This window comes from Notothenia rossii (assembly GCF_949606895.1).
Source record: "Notothenia rossii genome assembly, chromosome: 1".
In the NCBI taxonomy this organism is placed as follows: Eukaryota; Metazoa; Chordata; class Actinopteri; order Perciformes; family Nototheniidae; genus Notothenia; species Notothenia rossii.
In genome coordinates this window covers 16,497,699-16,513,492 of record NC_136912.1, presented here as the reverse complement: position 1 = coordinate 16,513,492, position 15,794 = coordinate 16,497,699, and the positions used below count along the sequence as shown (strand labels likewise).

The window sequence follows — 15,794 nt, the reverse complement described above, 5'->3', positions numbered from 1 at the left end:
TCAACACCCTTTGAGAGCAGGTCTTTGAGGCCAGAGATGTCACCATCATTGGCACAGCGCAGAAACCTGAGCCCCAGGAGCTCCATGGTCCTTTCTGAGATGACATCTCTTCTTGTGTTGCCTTCACGTTCACTACTATTCCCTCTATGAACCACAGAGTCTGTTTGAGCCTGCTGCATCTCTGCTGCCCTGGTTCTCCTCCTCTCTCTTCTATTGGGCTCTCTGCCATTGTCACCCTTGCTCGTTGCTCTCCTCTTTGATTTGTCTTGCCCTTGACTATCTTTCATTACATTTTCGTAGAACTGCCTGACCTCTTCCCCACTAAGGGCACAGTTTGTTATAGAGCTGGATTGTTCTGTTGTGTCAATGCTGAAAAGATCTTGCCCGCTGGCAAGATTAAAGCCTAAAGCAGCCATTAGGAGAGACTCTAAATTCAGGTTTATAGTTTAACCAGTTGTTGAAGTTGTTTTACTGAAAGTTAATCTGATCAATAGACTGCTATTTTTGAACAAGGAATGTTGCAATGCTCCAGCAACATACTGAAGTTAATTATGATTATCTTACACTGCTTCACACCGAGTCTAGACAGTCTACGACAGTAAGCAATGTAGCTAGTAAGCCAGCAAGCTAACGTAGCTATGTTCATTATTTTGATTTACAGGGCAAGTGGTTATCTGTTGGGTTAATCCTGAAATCTACCACACACGTTATTTAACATAATTTACAGTGCGTCAATGTATCTCTCTGAAAATGAAGGAGTTGATAACCAGCCGTTTGTAACATTAGCAAAGTTAGCTTAGCTTCAGCAGTATATTTTAGAATTTAGACCAACTCTTTACAACTCAAGACGAGATAAGGCACATGATTCGGTATCACAACCCAACGTTACCTCGCTTTAAAAACATTATCCACATGACGACGTAAACCACAGAAGTGATTTATTTATTTTACAATACGAAGCTACCTTCTTGTGCCCCTGTTTGTAAACAGAAGATTAGCACTAGCTTCAGGACTAACGGTAAGTGCTGCCCCCTGTCGGGCCGGATGTTACACTTTTCTGTTGGAAGTTGAACACCAGTGATGGATAAAGTAAAAGCAACAGTACCACCATTACAAATACTCTGTTACAAGCCTATACAGTCTATAGTTACAAGTACAAGTCCTGCATTTTATAACATCATTTAGTTAAAGTATATACCATTATATTTCCAATAAATGGAGTATAACATTATTATTTTAATTGTATTATTATTATTTGTATTTAATCATTATTTTATTTTTATTATTATTTGATTATTATATTATACATTTTATTGTATTATTATATCATTATTATTTTATTATTATTATGTTTTATTATTATGTATTTTTTTGTGGATATATGCATTTATTTATTTGTTACTTATGTCATGTTCTGTCCTCCATACCTGTGCGCTCGTTGTGTGCATAAAGCTACACATTTACAATCACATCACAGCAAGACCTATAGTTGTGCGTTCATTGTTTTAAAAACACATGGTCTATGCATTGGTTATTCATGCAGGTGCTCGAGGTTCAACAAACAGGGGAGGGACAAATATTTTTTCTTCTACTATGCTGATGTTCAATCTGGAGAAATTGTCCAGACCACTTTTTTTTAACAAAATGACGCCCATGCTTATGAGAACAAGTTAACCTCATGTAAACCCAGCAGAGGATTTCACAACACTAACTTGAACCCTTCATCAGACACTAAACTGAAAACACCTTGTGTCGGTATGTATAGCATGTAATGTAGGCTACATTTAAGAAGGTGGTCATACCTATCAAATGAATGCATTGCAGTAAGACGTTAATACCAGGTTAATACTCAAAATGTATTGAAGAAAGTAGGAGGTTGCATAGATTGGATAATCTAGTAAATTACAAGAACATAAATTCAGAAATCCTGAATCTCAATGTTATTTTCTGGCTAAATAAAATACCTAAGCCTGAATTGTAGGGAAGAAAAAGTACAATATAATGACTTTTACCAACTGTAATTAGGATGTCAGGTGCTACTTATAATAATATAAGTTTGGACTGTTTAAGTTTCGTTTTGTTGCATGTATATCGCTGATTTACTGTTGGATATCTCCCCGTATTGGATAAGTATGGTAAGAAAATGATTAATGAAATGTTTGTTTTATGAACTATTAGAATCGTTATTTGGTAGGCTACTGTATTTGTGATCTGTGTAATAGAGATATACATTAACGTCCCAGCAGCACCCTCATGTGGACGCCTGCTTTCAACTATTTTTACTGACAGTTAGCTTCTTTATGGATTTTTTATCAGATATGCCAGCTTGTTTGAAGTTGTTAAATAAGTACCGAAATGATCTACTAATGAAAATGTAAGTTTATTGCATTCATTAGCATGTCATTTAGCTTCAGCATAAAAACACACATTTATATAAAAATGTTGTTTAAATAAACTCAACACGGAGACATCTGTCAGTTAGACTTTAGTTAAAGGTGGGGTAGGTAAGTTTGAAAACCGGCCCGAGATACACTTTTTATTATATTCCATGGAATGCTCTTAACATCACGATAGCAATGAATATCAATACAATACAATATAATGAAAAAATACATAAAAAAATGTCATCTGTGGAGCCGGCCCAGCTAAAATAACTGGATGGCCTACCTGCCTGTCAGCCTTCCATCTGTGAACAAACTTATCTCGTGCCCTCATTGGTCATGTGCGCGTTCGTGTGTGTTGGAGGAGGGGCTCTGTAAGGAAGTGGCAGATTTTTTCCGGCTGTGTATTTTCAAATTCTAGCGCACTCGAGCTGGTTTCTCCAAAATTACCTACCCCACCTTTAAGTTTAAGAATGTAAAGGACTTTTTAATTCAACTTGGAAATCATTTAAAGCCCTTTTTTAGGAGCTAATTTCTGCTACCGAGAAGTGCTTGAGGTTTATGCAAGAGGCATTATGGGTTACGGAAAGATAGACATTACTAATTGTTTTGAGATGTAACAATGCATTTTCAGTCAAAACTATTTATAAAATCCTCTTTTGAATGATTGATTTAAGGCATTCATAACTATTGAAGCGTTGCAAGGGTCAGAAAGAACCCTACATAAAATACTTGACATTTAATTTTGGGGTTCATATAGAGTTAATTATTTTCAAATGATATTTAAATCTTTTTATTCTCACTTGACTGATAATATGTGTCTAAAATGATGCAGGTTACATGTTTTACAAATGTCAGTGTTTACCATTGTCTTGGAGGGGCGCTGCGCCCAGCCAACGGAGCCCGGCGCCCCCCCTGAAATTAAAGGTGTTTAACAATAATCCACACCTCCTCTCTCTGCTCCAGAGGATAAAAAAAAAAAAGATATCCCAATAACTAACCCCCCCCCCCGCTCAGGCAGCACCCCCCCAAAGCAGTAAACCTAGGGGAAACACTGAATGTTGATCAGAAGCCTCATTACATGTGCAAGCAGAGTGAATAATAGTTTTATTTTTATGGCACTTTTCTTAACAGTTACAAACGCTTGGTTACCGAGAAGTCGAAACTAAAATAATCTAAGATGTGAAAAGAAACAACATAAGACTATGAAACACAAACTGTGTAATGGAGGACAACAAAAGCATTTAACAATGTTCTTTGAATTTTTTGTTGCATAATTTCAGTGATATACTTGATACTACTTAATTTAAACTAGTATGTAGCATACTAACATAATAACAGATTTGGGCACGCCAAACTGTGAAACTCGCATTCTGTCACTAGTGTGAGTTGTTGGGAGTGCAAGGTGCTTGTATGGAGAAGGGGTGAAGGGGATGGACTACAATGACTAAATCCTCATGCACAGCTGTTGTATTAAGTGGTAAAATGTAGTGATATAGAAGAGAGTCCAGGTATGAAGCTCGCAGAAAATAACAAATCAGGGAGAAACTGTTTGTAGACAGTAAAGTCTGGACAGAGAAGACAGTGGTTTTGCATTCATTGATTGTAATTGCTCCCAACCCCAACAAACATGCAAATAGGGTGACCAGGTGTCCCGCTTTGTGCGGGACTGCCCAGCATTTTGATCATTTGTCCCACACATTTGATTGACAGTCGCCCGTGCGAGCCTGCTCTACCACCAACCCAAGGATATATTCCTCCTGAAACCGAAAGCGATGAGGTAACAGCAGCTGATTTAATTAACGTTTAACACACAAGCTAGCAAGCTAGATCAGGTCATTTTTGTTCTGCTCATAATAATTTGTTAGGGTTAATTCCATTCAAAACACATATTTAATTTCATCACTATATAAACATCTAATCCAGCTCTAAGCAACACAGTAACATGTCCCGCATTGTCCCTCAAAATCAATGTGGCTTGTTGGCACCTGGTCACCCCGTACATGCAAAACCACTGGCACAATCATTCAAAATCAACCTAATCTTCACTGGAGTTAGGTACTGCAGTATCTAACTCGTGGTATTTACTGACGTGTCTGTTTCTGTCTCCAGTCTGTGTGAATGTCTGTCCGCAGTGAGGACAGGCGTACGGCCTCTCGCCCGTGTGTATCCTCATGTGAACGTTCAGCTTGTGTTTGCTAATAAAGCGTTTGTTGCAGCAGGTGCATGTGTACGGTTTATCCCCTGTGTGGTAGCGCTGGTGCATTTTCAGCTCCGTGATGCGACCGTAAGTCCTGCCGCACTCGAGACACTCGAAGCTGGGCCGCACCTCCATGTGCTGCCGGCCGTGCAGCCGCAGCCCGCTGGACGACCTGAAGCTCTTGCTGCACTGTGGACACGGGAAGGGTTTCTCCCCGGTGTGGATGTGGAGGTGTAACTTGAGGCTGGCGGCCGAGGGGAAGCCGTTGCCGCAGATGGAGCAGAGGTGCGGCCTCTCCCCCGAGTGGATGCTCAGGTGCCTTTCCATCTTGCTCTTGTTGAGGAAAGTCTTGCCACAGATGGGGCAGGTCATTGGCTGCTCTCCATCATGTGAGCTCATGTGGTCCGTCAGCTCAAGGAGTGTAGAGAAAGCACAATCGCACCTAGTGCACGAGTTTGGCATCTCCTTCTTGAATTTCCTGTGTCTCAAGCAGTGTTGATCCAGATCTTTCTTCTCCTCAAAGGTCTCGATGCAACAGGTGCACTGGTACGGCCTCTCCGCTGTGTGAGTCCGCAGGTGATACTTAAAAGCTGTTAGCTGCAGAAAGATGCTGTCACAGTGAGGACATCTAGATTCCCGTCTGTCGTGGACCGTCATGTGCCTCTTGTAGTGGGACAGCTTGATGAAGTGTTTGCGGCACAACGAACAATAAAACTGTTCGTCTTTATGTCCTTGCTCATGCTTCTTCAGCGCATACTCGACCTTGAACTTCTTCCCACAGGTGCTGCAGGCGTAAGACTTCTCATGGACCCCCATGTGCGCCTCCAGGTCTTCTGGACTACTGAAGGTTTCGTCACATTTTGGACAGGTCCCATTGTTTTCTTTTAAATGAATCTCCAGGTGTTTGTTGAGGTCTTCTGGGAAGGCAAAATCCTTCTGACAATCAGGGCATGTGTAAATATCTCCGTTTGTTGCTTTGCGATGGGTCACTATGTGCCTTTTCAGATGATACATACGACCGAATACTTTGCCGCAATCGCCGCAGGTGAGGCTTTGGGGTTTAGCCTGGACCTTCTTGTGTAATTTAAGATGACTCACTAGGGCAGCCTTGTCTTTAAACTGTTTATCACAAGCAATACATGTCAGGCCGTCCACAGCATGAGTCTTCTTGTGTGCTCTCATCTCCAGCCAGCTCGCTAAATTTTTCCCACATTTCTCGCAGATGTACTGACCCATGCCGTGCTGCTTCCTCAGATGTCGGGTCATGTGGTAGGATTGACTGAAGCTCATATCGCAGACAGGGCAGCCGAATGGTCTCTCCTTTGTATGTGTCCTCATGTGTCTTGCGAGTTTGTTTGCCCCTTTGAAGCGCCTGTCGACACAGATGGGACAGACATGGCCCTTTTTTTTTGTCTTGGGGGCTCCTTCTTCTTTGGGACTGCCTCCATGAGATGTAGCTTTTTCAGTGTCCTTATCCTTAACATTATCTTCACATTCTTCATCCTGAGAATCACTATTATCAGAGTCTGAACTGTTCTCAGCAACATTATCATTGATATCAATATTCTCCTTAGTATCTTTGTTTATTGATTTGATTTCTTGGTTTTTTATTTCATCACTTTGCAGAGGACTCTGACCCTCTGTGTGTACAGAAACATCTTGAGATGGACAATAAAGTTGACTTTGACCCTCTACCTGGGTGGACTGGTCTTCGCTGTGTGACAAGACATGACTACACAACGCTTTATTGTTAGTGAATTCTTTCTGACAGCTTGGACATGACAAATGCATCTTCTTGTGACTTTGCAGATCTGCAAGGCTCTTGTAACTTTCCCCACATGTGGAACAGACGTGTTGTCCCGCATTGTGCTGGTTCCTCATGTGTCGGGTCATGTGGTAGGATTGGCTGAAGGTCGTAGAGCAGACCGGGCAGATGAACGGTTTCTCCTTTGTGTGTGTCCTCATGTGTCTGCTGAGCTTGTTTATGTCTCTGAAACGCGTTGTGACACAAATGGGACAGTAGGGGCCTTTTTGTTTAGGTTTAAAGTCTTCATCTACATCTTCATCTACATCTTCATCTACTTCTTCATCTACCTCTTCCTCTACATCTTCATCATCGACACCATCACTAGCATAGTTGTAGCCTTCCTCTTCCATCCAATCTAAGGATGATGATGATAACGCTCTTTTCACCACTTTAGCTGCTTCATCGTTGGGTTCATCCAAAGCTAGATTAGTCTCATGAGCATTCACCTCTTTAGCTGCTTCAGCGTTGGGTTCATCCAAAGCTAGATTAGTCTCAAGAGCACTTTCAGTTACACCTCCATCATGTTCACTATAATATTGCTTATCATTGCTGTAATAGTAACTATCTTTGTGTCTAGATGATCTTGTATGAGTTTTGGTCGAGGGTGGTTTTGTTTCGATTTTCAGCTTTCCCTCCCCACGCCGAGGTCTTCCTCTTTTACGCTTTGTTGGAACAGGAGGGCCTAAATCGTCTTCAATGTCCACACTGACCTCATGAATACTAAACAGGTTAGTTTCATTGAAAGCAGATTCAACCTCTTTACCAATGACCAATGCTTTGTCCAGGGTCAACGTTTCCCTCTCCAACAGCAGCCTCTCTTTGAGGGGTGGGCAGTTGGTTTTCTCAATCACCTGATCCAGGATAAGTTTGTCTTGTAATTGTCCATAATTGCAAGGTCTCAGCAGTTCTTCTAACACAGACACAAACACGTCTACACCCTCCCCCGGCATCTGAGCCCTCTGATGGAATTTAAGGCGGCACATCTGAGAGGTGTGATCGGAGCAGAAGTAAAGCGTCAGCGAGGAGATGACTGCTGTGTACGAAGTTTCACTCTGGATCAGAGCGTTGAAGATATGCTGGCCTTCAAGGCCAAGGCAGTTCCTTAGGAGCCCACACTTAGAGGATTCAGCAAGCTCGTGTTCACCAAGAGCGTGAAAGTAGTGTTCAAAAGCTTTTAGCCACTTGTGCCAAAACATGGTCGGTTTACCAGCGCCGGGTAAGAAAGGCGGAGGTGGGGACAGGATTATCAGTAGAGGCTCTGGGAGCAGCTCCTGTCTCGTCACCTCCTCACCGATAGTCACTTTATCCATTGTTAGTTTCTGGTGTTTTTATTTGTGTTCAATTTGGTTTCTTCGCTGATCCTTGTTCAGGCTCCTGAAGTTTCATCCCACTGAGATCAGTCTAGGAAACCTGTAAAAGAAACAAACCCAAGATAGTTTCAGCTTCAGTTTCAATTGTTTACGTTGCACCAAAATGCACACTTATTATCTACAACATTCAGTCCTTCAGAGGCTGTAAAGAAAGCATAGGCTCCAAAGGTAGGCTACATTTGACAAGGGAAAAACTGGCTTGGCCATATCTACAGGGGTCTCTTGACCTCTCTCCTCAAGATCTCTGAATACAATCAGGTTCTAAGGATACCCACACGTGGTCCCTTACAGACATGCCCACTTGATAACATTCACATGCAGTTTGGGGTGAAAAAACCTCAACCAAAATGTCAGGCAACAAAATATGTTGTGCTTTGTACATTATTGCTGGATCTAGAATCAACCAATTTGATTCTGACACCACAACGTTAACATTGGACTTTTGTTCAGAGATATAGACTCAGAGACAGTCTTACCCCACAGGCCATAAGACTGCTAAACTCCTGAGCTCTATGACCTCAAGCATTCATCTGTTTGCATCTTACAATGTATTTATCAAAATAGTTATCACTACAATAAACAGTATTTAATTTTAATTTACAGAACAATATTCAATTTTACATTCTGTTCTTGTTCTATTTACATGTATATATAATGCATTTACTTGATCACTTACAACATTCTCTGCAATATTTAATTGCAGTCAAGCCAGCCTCCACTTCGGAAAACACACTCTCAAGCCAGCCAGCCCGCCCGTTGTATTGCGGTGCGCGAATATCCTATGCATTACGGTAGAGGCCTGGAAAAACTGCCTTCAAAATAAAAGCGCTTACTCGGTCAATAACAAATATACCTAAAAAACATACCAAACATATTCATATATACTACTGGAGCTTAAATTAAGAAATATCGACTATATAAGGTGATCATTAATAACTGTAAAACATACTACGTATAAGTACCACATTATAACTGAGTGAATGTAAAACTTAAGGATACAGTTATGAAGACATATCTGACCATTACATTCATTATTAAAATGTCAATTTCCACTGGGTGACACATTTCAATTGATTTCAAAATCAGGACAATCTGTAGAGTTTCAAAATTAAAGACCGTTGAAGTCTCATATATGAGCTATCGTCCCTCTGTTTTTAGATGAGAATAAAACATAAACTCTCCAGTATCAAAGGCTAATTTCACTCCAGGGTGATAGCAGGACACCCCATCTAATCACTCAATTGATTAGAAAATCAGGACAATCTGATGTAGAGTTTCAAAATAAAATACTTTTGAAATCTCATATATGGGCTATCGACTATCGTCCTTCTGTTTTTATAAAAGAATAAATAAAAAAACTGTAAATTATCAAAGATTTATTTCACTCCAGGATGATAGCAGAGCACCCATCTAGTCACTCAGAGAATATCAGGACAATCTGATATAGAGTTTCAAAATAAAAGACGGATGGATGGATGGATACTTTATTCATCCCAAGTTGGGAAATTGGGTTGTCACAGCAGCATGGAGTCATTGTACAGAACCAAAAATAATCTTAAAATCGAATAAAATACAAAATATTTGTGCATATCAGTGCCCCTAAAAACATGTCTAATGGTATAGGACAGGCCTATTCAACTGGCGGCCCGCGGGCCAGATGCGGCCCAGATGCGGCCCAGAACCAACTCCCGAGTGGCCCAGCCTCCCGTAGCCAAATTCCTACACTAGTACAGACCATGAACGCAACACTCCGCGTTGCATAGAAACCACCAAACCACAACGCAGCACGTTTTTTGAAAGTGCATCTAGTGGTGCTAGTAACGGTGGTCCTATGATAGCAACTCTAAAACATTTCTCTCTCAACTCTGAAGCGTAAACAGAGACAAAACGGTCATTGATCTTGTGGAGCAGATCCAAGTCAAACTGGACCTTTTCGCGACCGACTTGAGCACGGGTCGGATGCTGCATTTTCCGACGCTCCCCAAACACATCACATCTCCGGCACAAATCACGGATGTGATGACAGATTTCATTGCGAGGTTGAAAGAGAACTTTGCCGGTCGATTGGATGGGCTTGTCTGCCCACAGAGGTGATGGGCTTTGCCAGAGACCCCTTCACTGTTGCAATAGAGGGGGACGTATCAACCAGAGCAAAGGAAGTGGTCCCCTGCATCGACAAGGGGAAATATACACTGGAACTTATTGACATGCAGCGCACTAACGCGCCAGCAAAGTTTTGGAGTGATGTAAAAAAACAGCAGTTCCCTAACGTTCAGAAAGTAGCGATCTGTGTGCTCAGTATGTTTGGATCAACATACACATGTGAATCAAGCTTTTCACACATGAACTCAATCAAAAGTAGCACTCGCTGCTCCCTGACTGACAGCACTCTTAGGATTGCATTGACATCCTATCAGCCAAAAATCACTGCTCTTGTTCAAAACAAAAAATGTCCCTTCTCCCATTGAGAAAGTCAGCGATGACAAATCACAAATGAGGTGATAGTAAGCACCTAGTTTACTATAGTAGACGTGTTGTGTAGTATTCATTCATGTAGTTAACCGTATCCCTTGTTATGGGTTTGTGCACTGAAGGGTTTGACAGTTCTTTCTGTATTCATTTAAGTGCACTTTGTAATGTGTCTGGGTCAAATGTGACCAAAACGTATGATTTTTTTTGTTATTACTTGAAAAGTGAAAAAATAGTATTGCTACAGTACTACCTCTTTGTGTTGCATTGGAGCTCTTTAGCTCTTTTTTTGTATGTGAGGACATTTATTAAAACTGCTATTATTGTATTCAGTAAATGCACTTTGTGATGTGCCTGGTTCAAAAAAAAATAACCTGAATATTTGACTTCTAAAGCAAACAAATGTAATGCTACAACTGTGCACTTTTTTTTTCAGATTCTGTTAAATTAATGCTAATTTGTTGTGTTTTTATGCACTTTTTGACATACCTTTGTTAGATGAACAATGAATACAAATTGCATGTTTTTCATCGCAGTAATATGTGTTGGTTTAAAATGTGTCACTACCCGCTTTTTACAGGCCGCTGAATGTCTGGCCCAGCTGAATTTTGTAGTTATAAAATCTGGCCCAACTGAATGTGTAGTTGAATAGCCCTGGTATAGGACATAACAAATTCAAAGGCTTTATTTGTCATGTACATAACTACAAAAAGAAAAAGATTTCTAAAGCAATAACTCTCTACAACTCTTCATCCCTGGCCAGCAGATAACTCCCAGCACCATACTTTGTTTGATCCGTCTGCTACATCGTACTTACATCGTGTATGCAGTGCATACTTTTGAGAATATCAAATGTATTCTTGTCTGATCCAGGGCTCGACATTAAGGACTGCCCGATGGCCCGGGGCCATCTAGTATTTAGCTCGGGCAATGAAGCCTCACCTGCTGTTTGCCCGATCGGGCAATGAAGCCTCACCTGCTGTTTGCCCGATCGGGCAATGAAGCCTCACCTGCTGTTTGCCCGATCGGGCAATCTATTATACCAGTATCATGCAGCTCGCGGATCCAGGAATGAGTGACCCAACAGTAAAACTAAACATATCTATAACTAGTTTAGGTAGTTTGAGAGGTAATTAAAATAGCTACGGGTGATATTCTAACCTTAAGTGTGTGTTTTGTTCCGCTCACCGCTGCATGTGATCATGCAGAGCTGCGTGTCGACTCGTCAGCAGCAGCTGATCTCTCTCTCCCGTCAGATTAGACTTCACTCGCTTTTATGTCCATATCGATCAGATCCAGTTGGTTCTAGCTAATGATATGACTACCTGCTTATTAAAAGACGCCGTGACCTAAACAATAAGTGTCGCTATGCAACTGGGTGAGGCTACAAAGTATAGCGCAGCATTATGCATTTGTTTACATGCCTACCGGAACCCTGAGGCATTAGCAGCAGATCAACTCACAATCAACCCATACAGCACATCTCTTTCTCCACATTAAGTGTTACACAATAGAATTGACTACTCGTCTGTCACATACTCTTCTTGTCTGTCACATAAGTGGCGCAACTGAAGCGGTATTGCGCTAAAGGGAAATTATTTTGACCGGACATTTTGACCGAAGAGATTTAGATTTGCTTGCTAACGGGAACTCTGACGTCGCCATTGTGTGTGCTTCGCGGATGCACTCGGCTGCTCGGTCAGCTTGTGGATGAAGAGGCATTCTTTCGACCAACTTACATATAACATTACAATTTTTTTTAACAGGGGCCAAAATAGTGTAAATAATATTTGTTTTGGCAGTTATAACTGCATGTAATGTTTTCTACTTTTTTAAGTGTCTTCACCAACAACTTAAGTATTTATTATAGCTATGCAGGGCATGCAAGCGAGCAAACACAAACAAGTGAAATGAAGAATACAATTGAAATTGTACAATATAATATTGTGGTGGTTCATTTTATAATTCAGTCTAGAGAATGCACCAGACAACATCTAAGACCTGCAAAAATCTAAATGTTCTAGGGGGAGGTCCCCCAAACCCTTCGTGCGTCATTTCGTCCGCGCGCATTTTTCAGGGCAATCGCTATTGGGCTCAGGGCCATCTGTAAATTAGCTTAGATGGCCCACAGGGCTATCCTTAATGTCATGCACTGCTGATCTATAGTGTGCATTTAGATTTGACAGTGAATATTGATATTATTGCTTTAACCTTTATTTCTCTTCTATTTTTTCAGATTTACTCTATTTTGTATTTTCTTCTATTTTAAGATTATTTTGATTCTGTACAAGGACTCCATGCTGCTGTGACAACCCAATTTCCCAATCCATCCATCCAATTGTCCTGATTCTCTCTGAGTGACTAGATGGGGTGTCCTGCTATCACCCTGAAGTAGGGCTGTGCAATTAATCATATTTTAATCGCAATTACGATGTTGGCCTGCCACAATTACGAAAACAACATAATCGGAAAAACGATTATTTTGCTTTTGCTTTTGTGACAGTGCACGGCAACATATTTGATCTAATTTATTTTAGTCTAATTTATTTGTATTTATCATATTACATATGTTTAGTATCTTGTTGAAGTGCGCTCCAAAATATTTGTTGATTTTGTTTATTGGTATTTATTATTTTGACGTTATGTATTTAAATGTAAATATAAATGTATCATTTATTTTTGTATTGGTTTTTCGGTTGAATTATACGTTCAGGGTAATCAACAGTTAAAAAGATACTGTTCAAATTATTTTTTGTTTTTGTTTTAAAGTTCAATAAATGGATGTTTTCAAAGTTAATGAATAATTGTATTTAATAATCGTGATATCAATTATTGACCAAAATAATCTTGATTATGATTTTTGCCATAATCGCACAGCCCTACCCTGAAGTGATATTAGTCTTTGATAATGGAGTTTTTGTTTTATTCTTATCTAAAAACAGAAGGACGATAGCTCATATATGAGACTTGAGGCATTTAATTTTGAAACTCTACATCAGATTGTCTTGATTTTGAAATCAATTGAAATTAGTCACCCAGTGGAAATGGACATTTTAATAATGAATGTAATGGTCAGATAACTTCATAGCTGTATCCTTAATACGTTTTAAATTCACTCAGTTATAATGTGGTAGTTACGTAGTTTGTTTTAAAAATTATTATTGATCACATTATATAGTCGATATTTCTTAATTTAAGCTCCAGTATGAATATGTTTGGTATGTTTTTTAGGTATATTTGTTATTGACCGAGTAAGTGCTTTTATTTTGAAGGCTGTTTTTCCAAGCCTCTACTGTAATGCATATGATATTCGCGCACGGCGATACAACGGGCGGGCTGGCTTGACTGTATTTTCCGAAGTGGAGGCTGGTTTGACCGCAGTATTATTTAGCTCATTGTAGGCTATTTATTCATTTTCCTGACATATATATATATAATTTAATTCAACTGCATTACTTGCACATTGGTTTTGCAACATATCCCGCACCATTTTATTCATACCCTTTGGTTAATCACGGTGTATCATTGCCATGTGTTTTCTCGCCCCGTCTCTATCAAGTATAATATATAAAGATGACTATGAACTGCATTAACCTTACTATAGACTCCCGTTGTGCCTAAAGCTACCCCTGCATTACCGTAGTCTCATTCTGTCTATAATAATCATCATAATAGGCCAGAGTCAGCCTCTACAACGTCAAACGCACGCAGTCTGAGTATGTAAAAAAACACACTGCTACACGAGCATGATAACGTTTTGAGATGAGTATTAAGCAATAACAGACGAGGAAACTCACCAAACCCAACTGGGTCACAAGTCACGATGTGAGCAGGGAGATAGGCAGCGGTGCAGCGAGATCCCTCTGCAGCCCTTACTGTCTGAATACACAACTCACGCGGGGTTACATATCCGTTATAAATGTCAATACATTATAGCAGAATAGTGAACAGAAAAGCATGAAGTGAAAAATAAATCCGCCATGCTGACTTCTTCCGGACATCACAAGAGTTCGTGGGGTCTGTTCTGTCTCCCCCGCCCACAGCGGCCCCTGTTGGCGGGGAGACACACGACAGGTATTCAGAAAAAAACATCCGCTGCCGGAAGGAGTAGGCCTACTTTCTCTTTTACCAATATCAGTGTAGAAACCTAGAAACACATTCAGAATCTGGCTTAAATAACATTAACAACATATAAACGTATAGTACAAAAAGTACAAGTACTCATTATGCAGAATGGCTCTTTCCAGAAGTATATACAGTTAGCTATATTATTATTCAAGTATAATTGTTGATGTTTAAATGTGTAAACTTCTCTAAAAACTCAGCAACCTGACAATATGAGCCATTTTTACCTAAACAAAACACAAGTCTCACAAGAAGCTTTAGCATTAGCCCTTAGTGAAAACAGGCTGATGCTACTTCCGGTGCTAACTAGCAAAAACAATCTTTAAAACGTATTATGTTCTGCACAAACTACATATCATCTGAAAGCTGATACTCCACATATTATGTTGATATAAGTATCATCACTGTAGGACACAAACTCACTGAGTTAGCAGCCAGAACAGAGCAAGAAATCAACAACAGTGTTGTAAACCATAACAATAATTATGTCTTACCGTTGCTGTTTTGTGATCAAAAGTCGTGTTCAAGGGAATAAAAACGCTGCTCAAGGTTAATCCAATGTCTCTTAGTCACTTTAGAATTGTTGCTGATAATCCATCATTACATTCATGGCCGCAGAGTAGGTATAAAGTTTTGCAGTCCGGGGCTCCGGCTGTCTCATGTGCTGTTTACGCAAGCCTCTCTCTCCTTGACGTTCATCCGCCGGGCGACCCACACCATGCGCCCGCTGTACGAGGCCCTCAAGGACAAGTCCCCCGGCCAGGCCATAGACTGGACGGCTGAAAGGGAGGTCGCTTTCAACGCCACCAAAGCCGCCCTGAGCGAAGCCGCCATGTTGGCTCACCCGCCAAACAGGGCCCCCATCGTTATCACCAACGACGCGTTTGACTACGCAGTTGGCGCGGTGCATGAATAATGGGTCGACGACGCCTGGCAACCGCTCGCCTTTTTCAGCCGCCAGTTTACTCCCAGGGAGCGCAAGTACAGCGCTTTCGACAGAGAAATCCTTGGTCCCTATTTGGGGGTTCGCCACTTCCATTTCCTGCTGGAAGGCCGGAAGTTTGCGGCGCTCGTGGATCACAAGCCACTGACCTTCTGCATGTCCAAGGCCGTGGTCCGCCCGACAGCAACGCCAGCTTTCGTACATCTCCGAGTACACCACGGACATACGACACATCGCTGGCAAGGCTAACGTGGTCGCGGACTGCCTCTCCAGAGCGGTCATCGGAGCTGTGCAGCTGGGCCTCGATTACCTCCGCATGGGCGCTGACCAGGCCTCTGACCACGGGGTCCAGACTAGGGATGTCCCGATCACCTTTTTTTGCTCCCGATCCGATTCCGATCATTTGATTTTGACAATTTGCCGATACCGATTTTTCCCGATCCGATCTTTATGCAATGCATTAAGAGAAAAAAAAGCATTCAAGTTGTCCCTTAAGGTT

At 41.1% G+C, this 15,794-nt stretch overlaps 2 protein-coding genes across 3 annotated transcripts in view; both read right to left on the bottom strand.

Moving 5' to 3' along the window:
* The window catches only part of gpank1 (G patch domain and ankyrin repeats 1), a gene marked incomplete at its 3' end in the record, with an annotated part of 1,504 nt that extends 417 nt beyond the window's left edge, over positions 1-1,087 (bottom strand). Inside the window, exon 1 of the mRNA XM_079691432.1 lies at positions 6-1,087. Within this exon, the coding sequence (XP_079547558.1) occupies positions 6-416 (411 nt within the window). The 5' untranslated portion in view covers positions 417-1,087. The remainder of the gene's footprint in view (positions 1-5) is intronic.
* A 2,384-nt stretch (positions 1,088-3,471) lies between these two features.
* On the bottom strand, positions 3,472-15,780 carry LOC307040050 (uncharacterized protein). 2 transcript variants are annotated; one of them, XM_079682568.1, is made up of 3 exons: positions 14,847-15,780; positions 14,025-14,374; positions 3,472-7,798 (listed from the first exon to the last, which is right to left on the bottom strand). In XM_079682568.1, exon 3 carries the CDS (start codon positions 7,696-7,698, stop codon positions 4,420-4,422), a length of 3,279 nt encoding a protein of 1,092 aa, XP_079538694.1. In that variant the 5' UTR covers positions 7,699-7,798; positions 14,025-14,374; positions 14,847-15,780; the 3' UTR covers positions 3,472-4,419. The 2 variants fall into 2 exon arrangements, with proteins under 2 accessions (XP_079538694.1, XP_079538695.1); XM_079682569.1 differs by having other exon boundaries at positions 14,025-14,276.
* Positions 15,781-15,794: the final 14 nt, after the last annotated feature.

Bases quoted from the DNA above. Each gene is read 5' to 3' on its own strand.
- LOC307040050 (XM_079682568.1), bottom strand. From the start codon at position 7,698: ATGGATAAAGTGACTATCGGTGAGGAGGTGACGAGACAGGAGCTGCTC.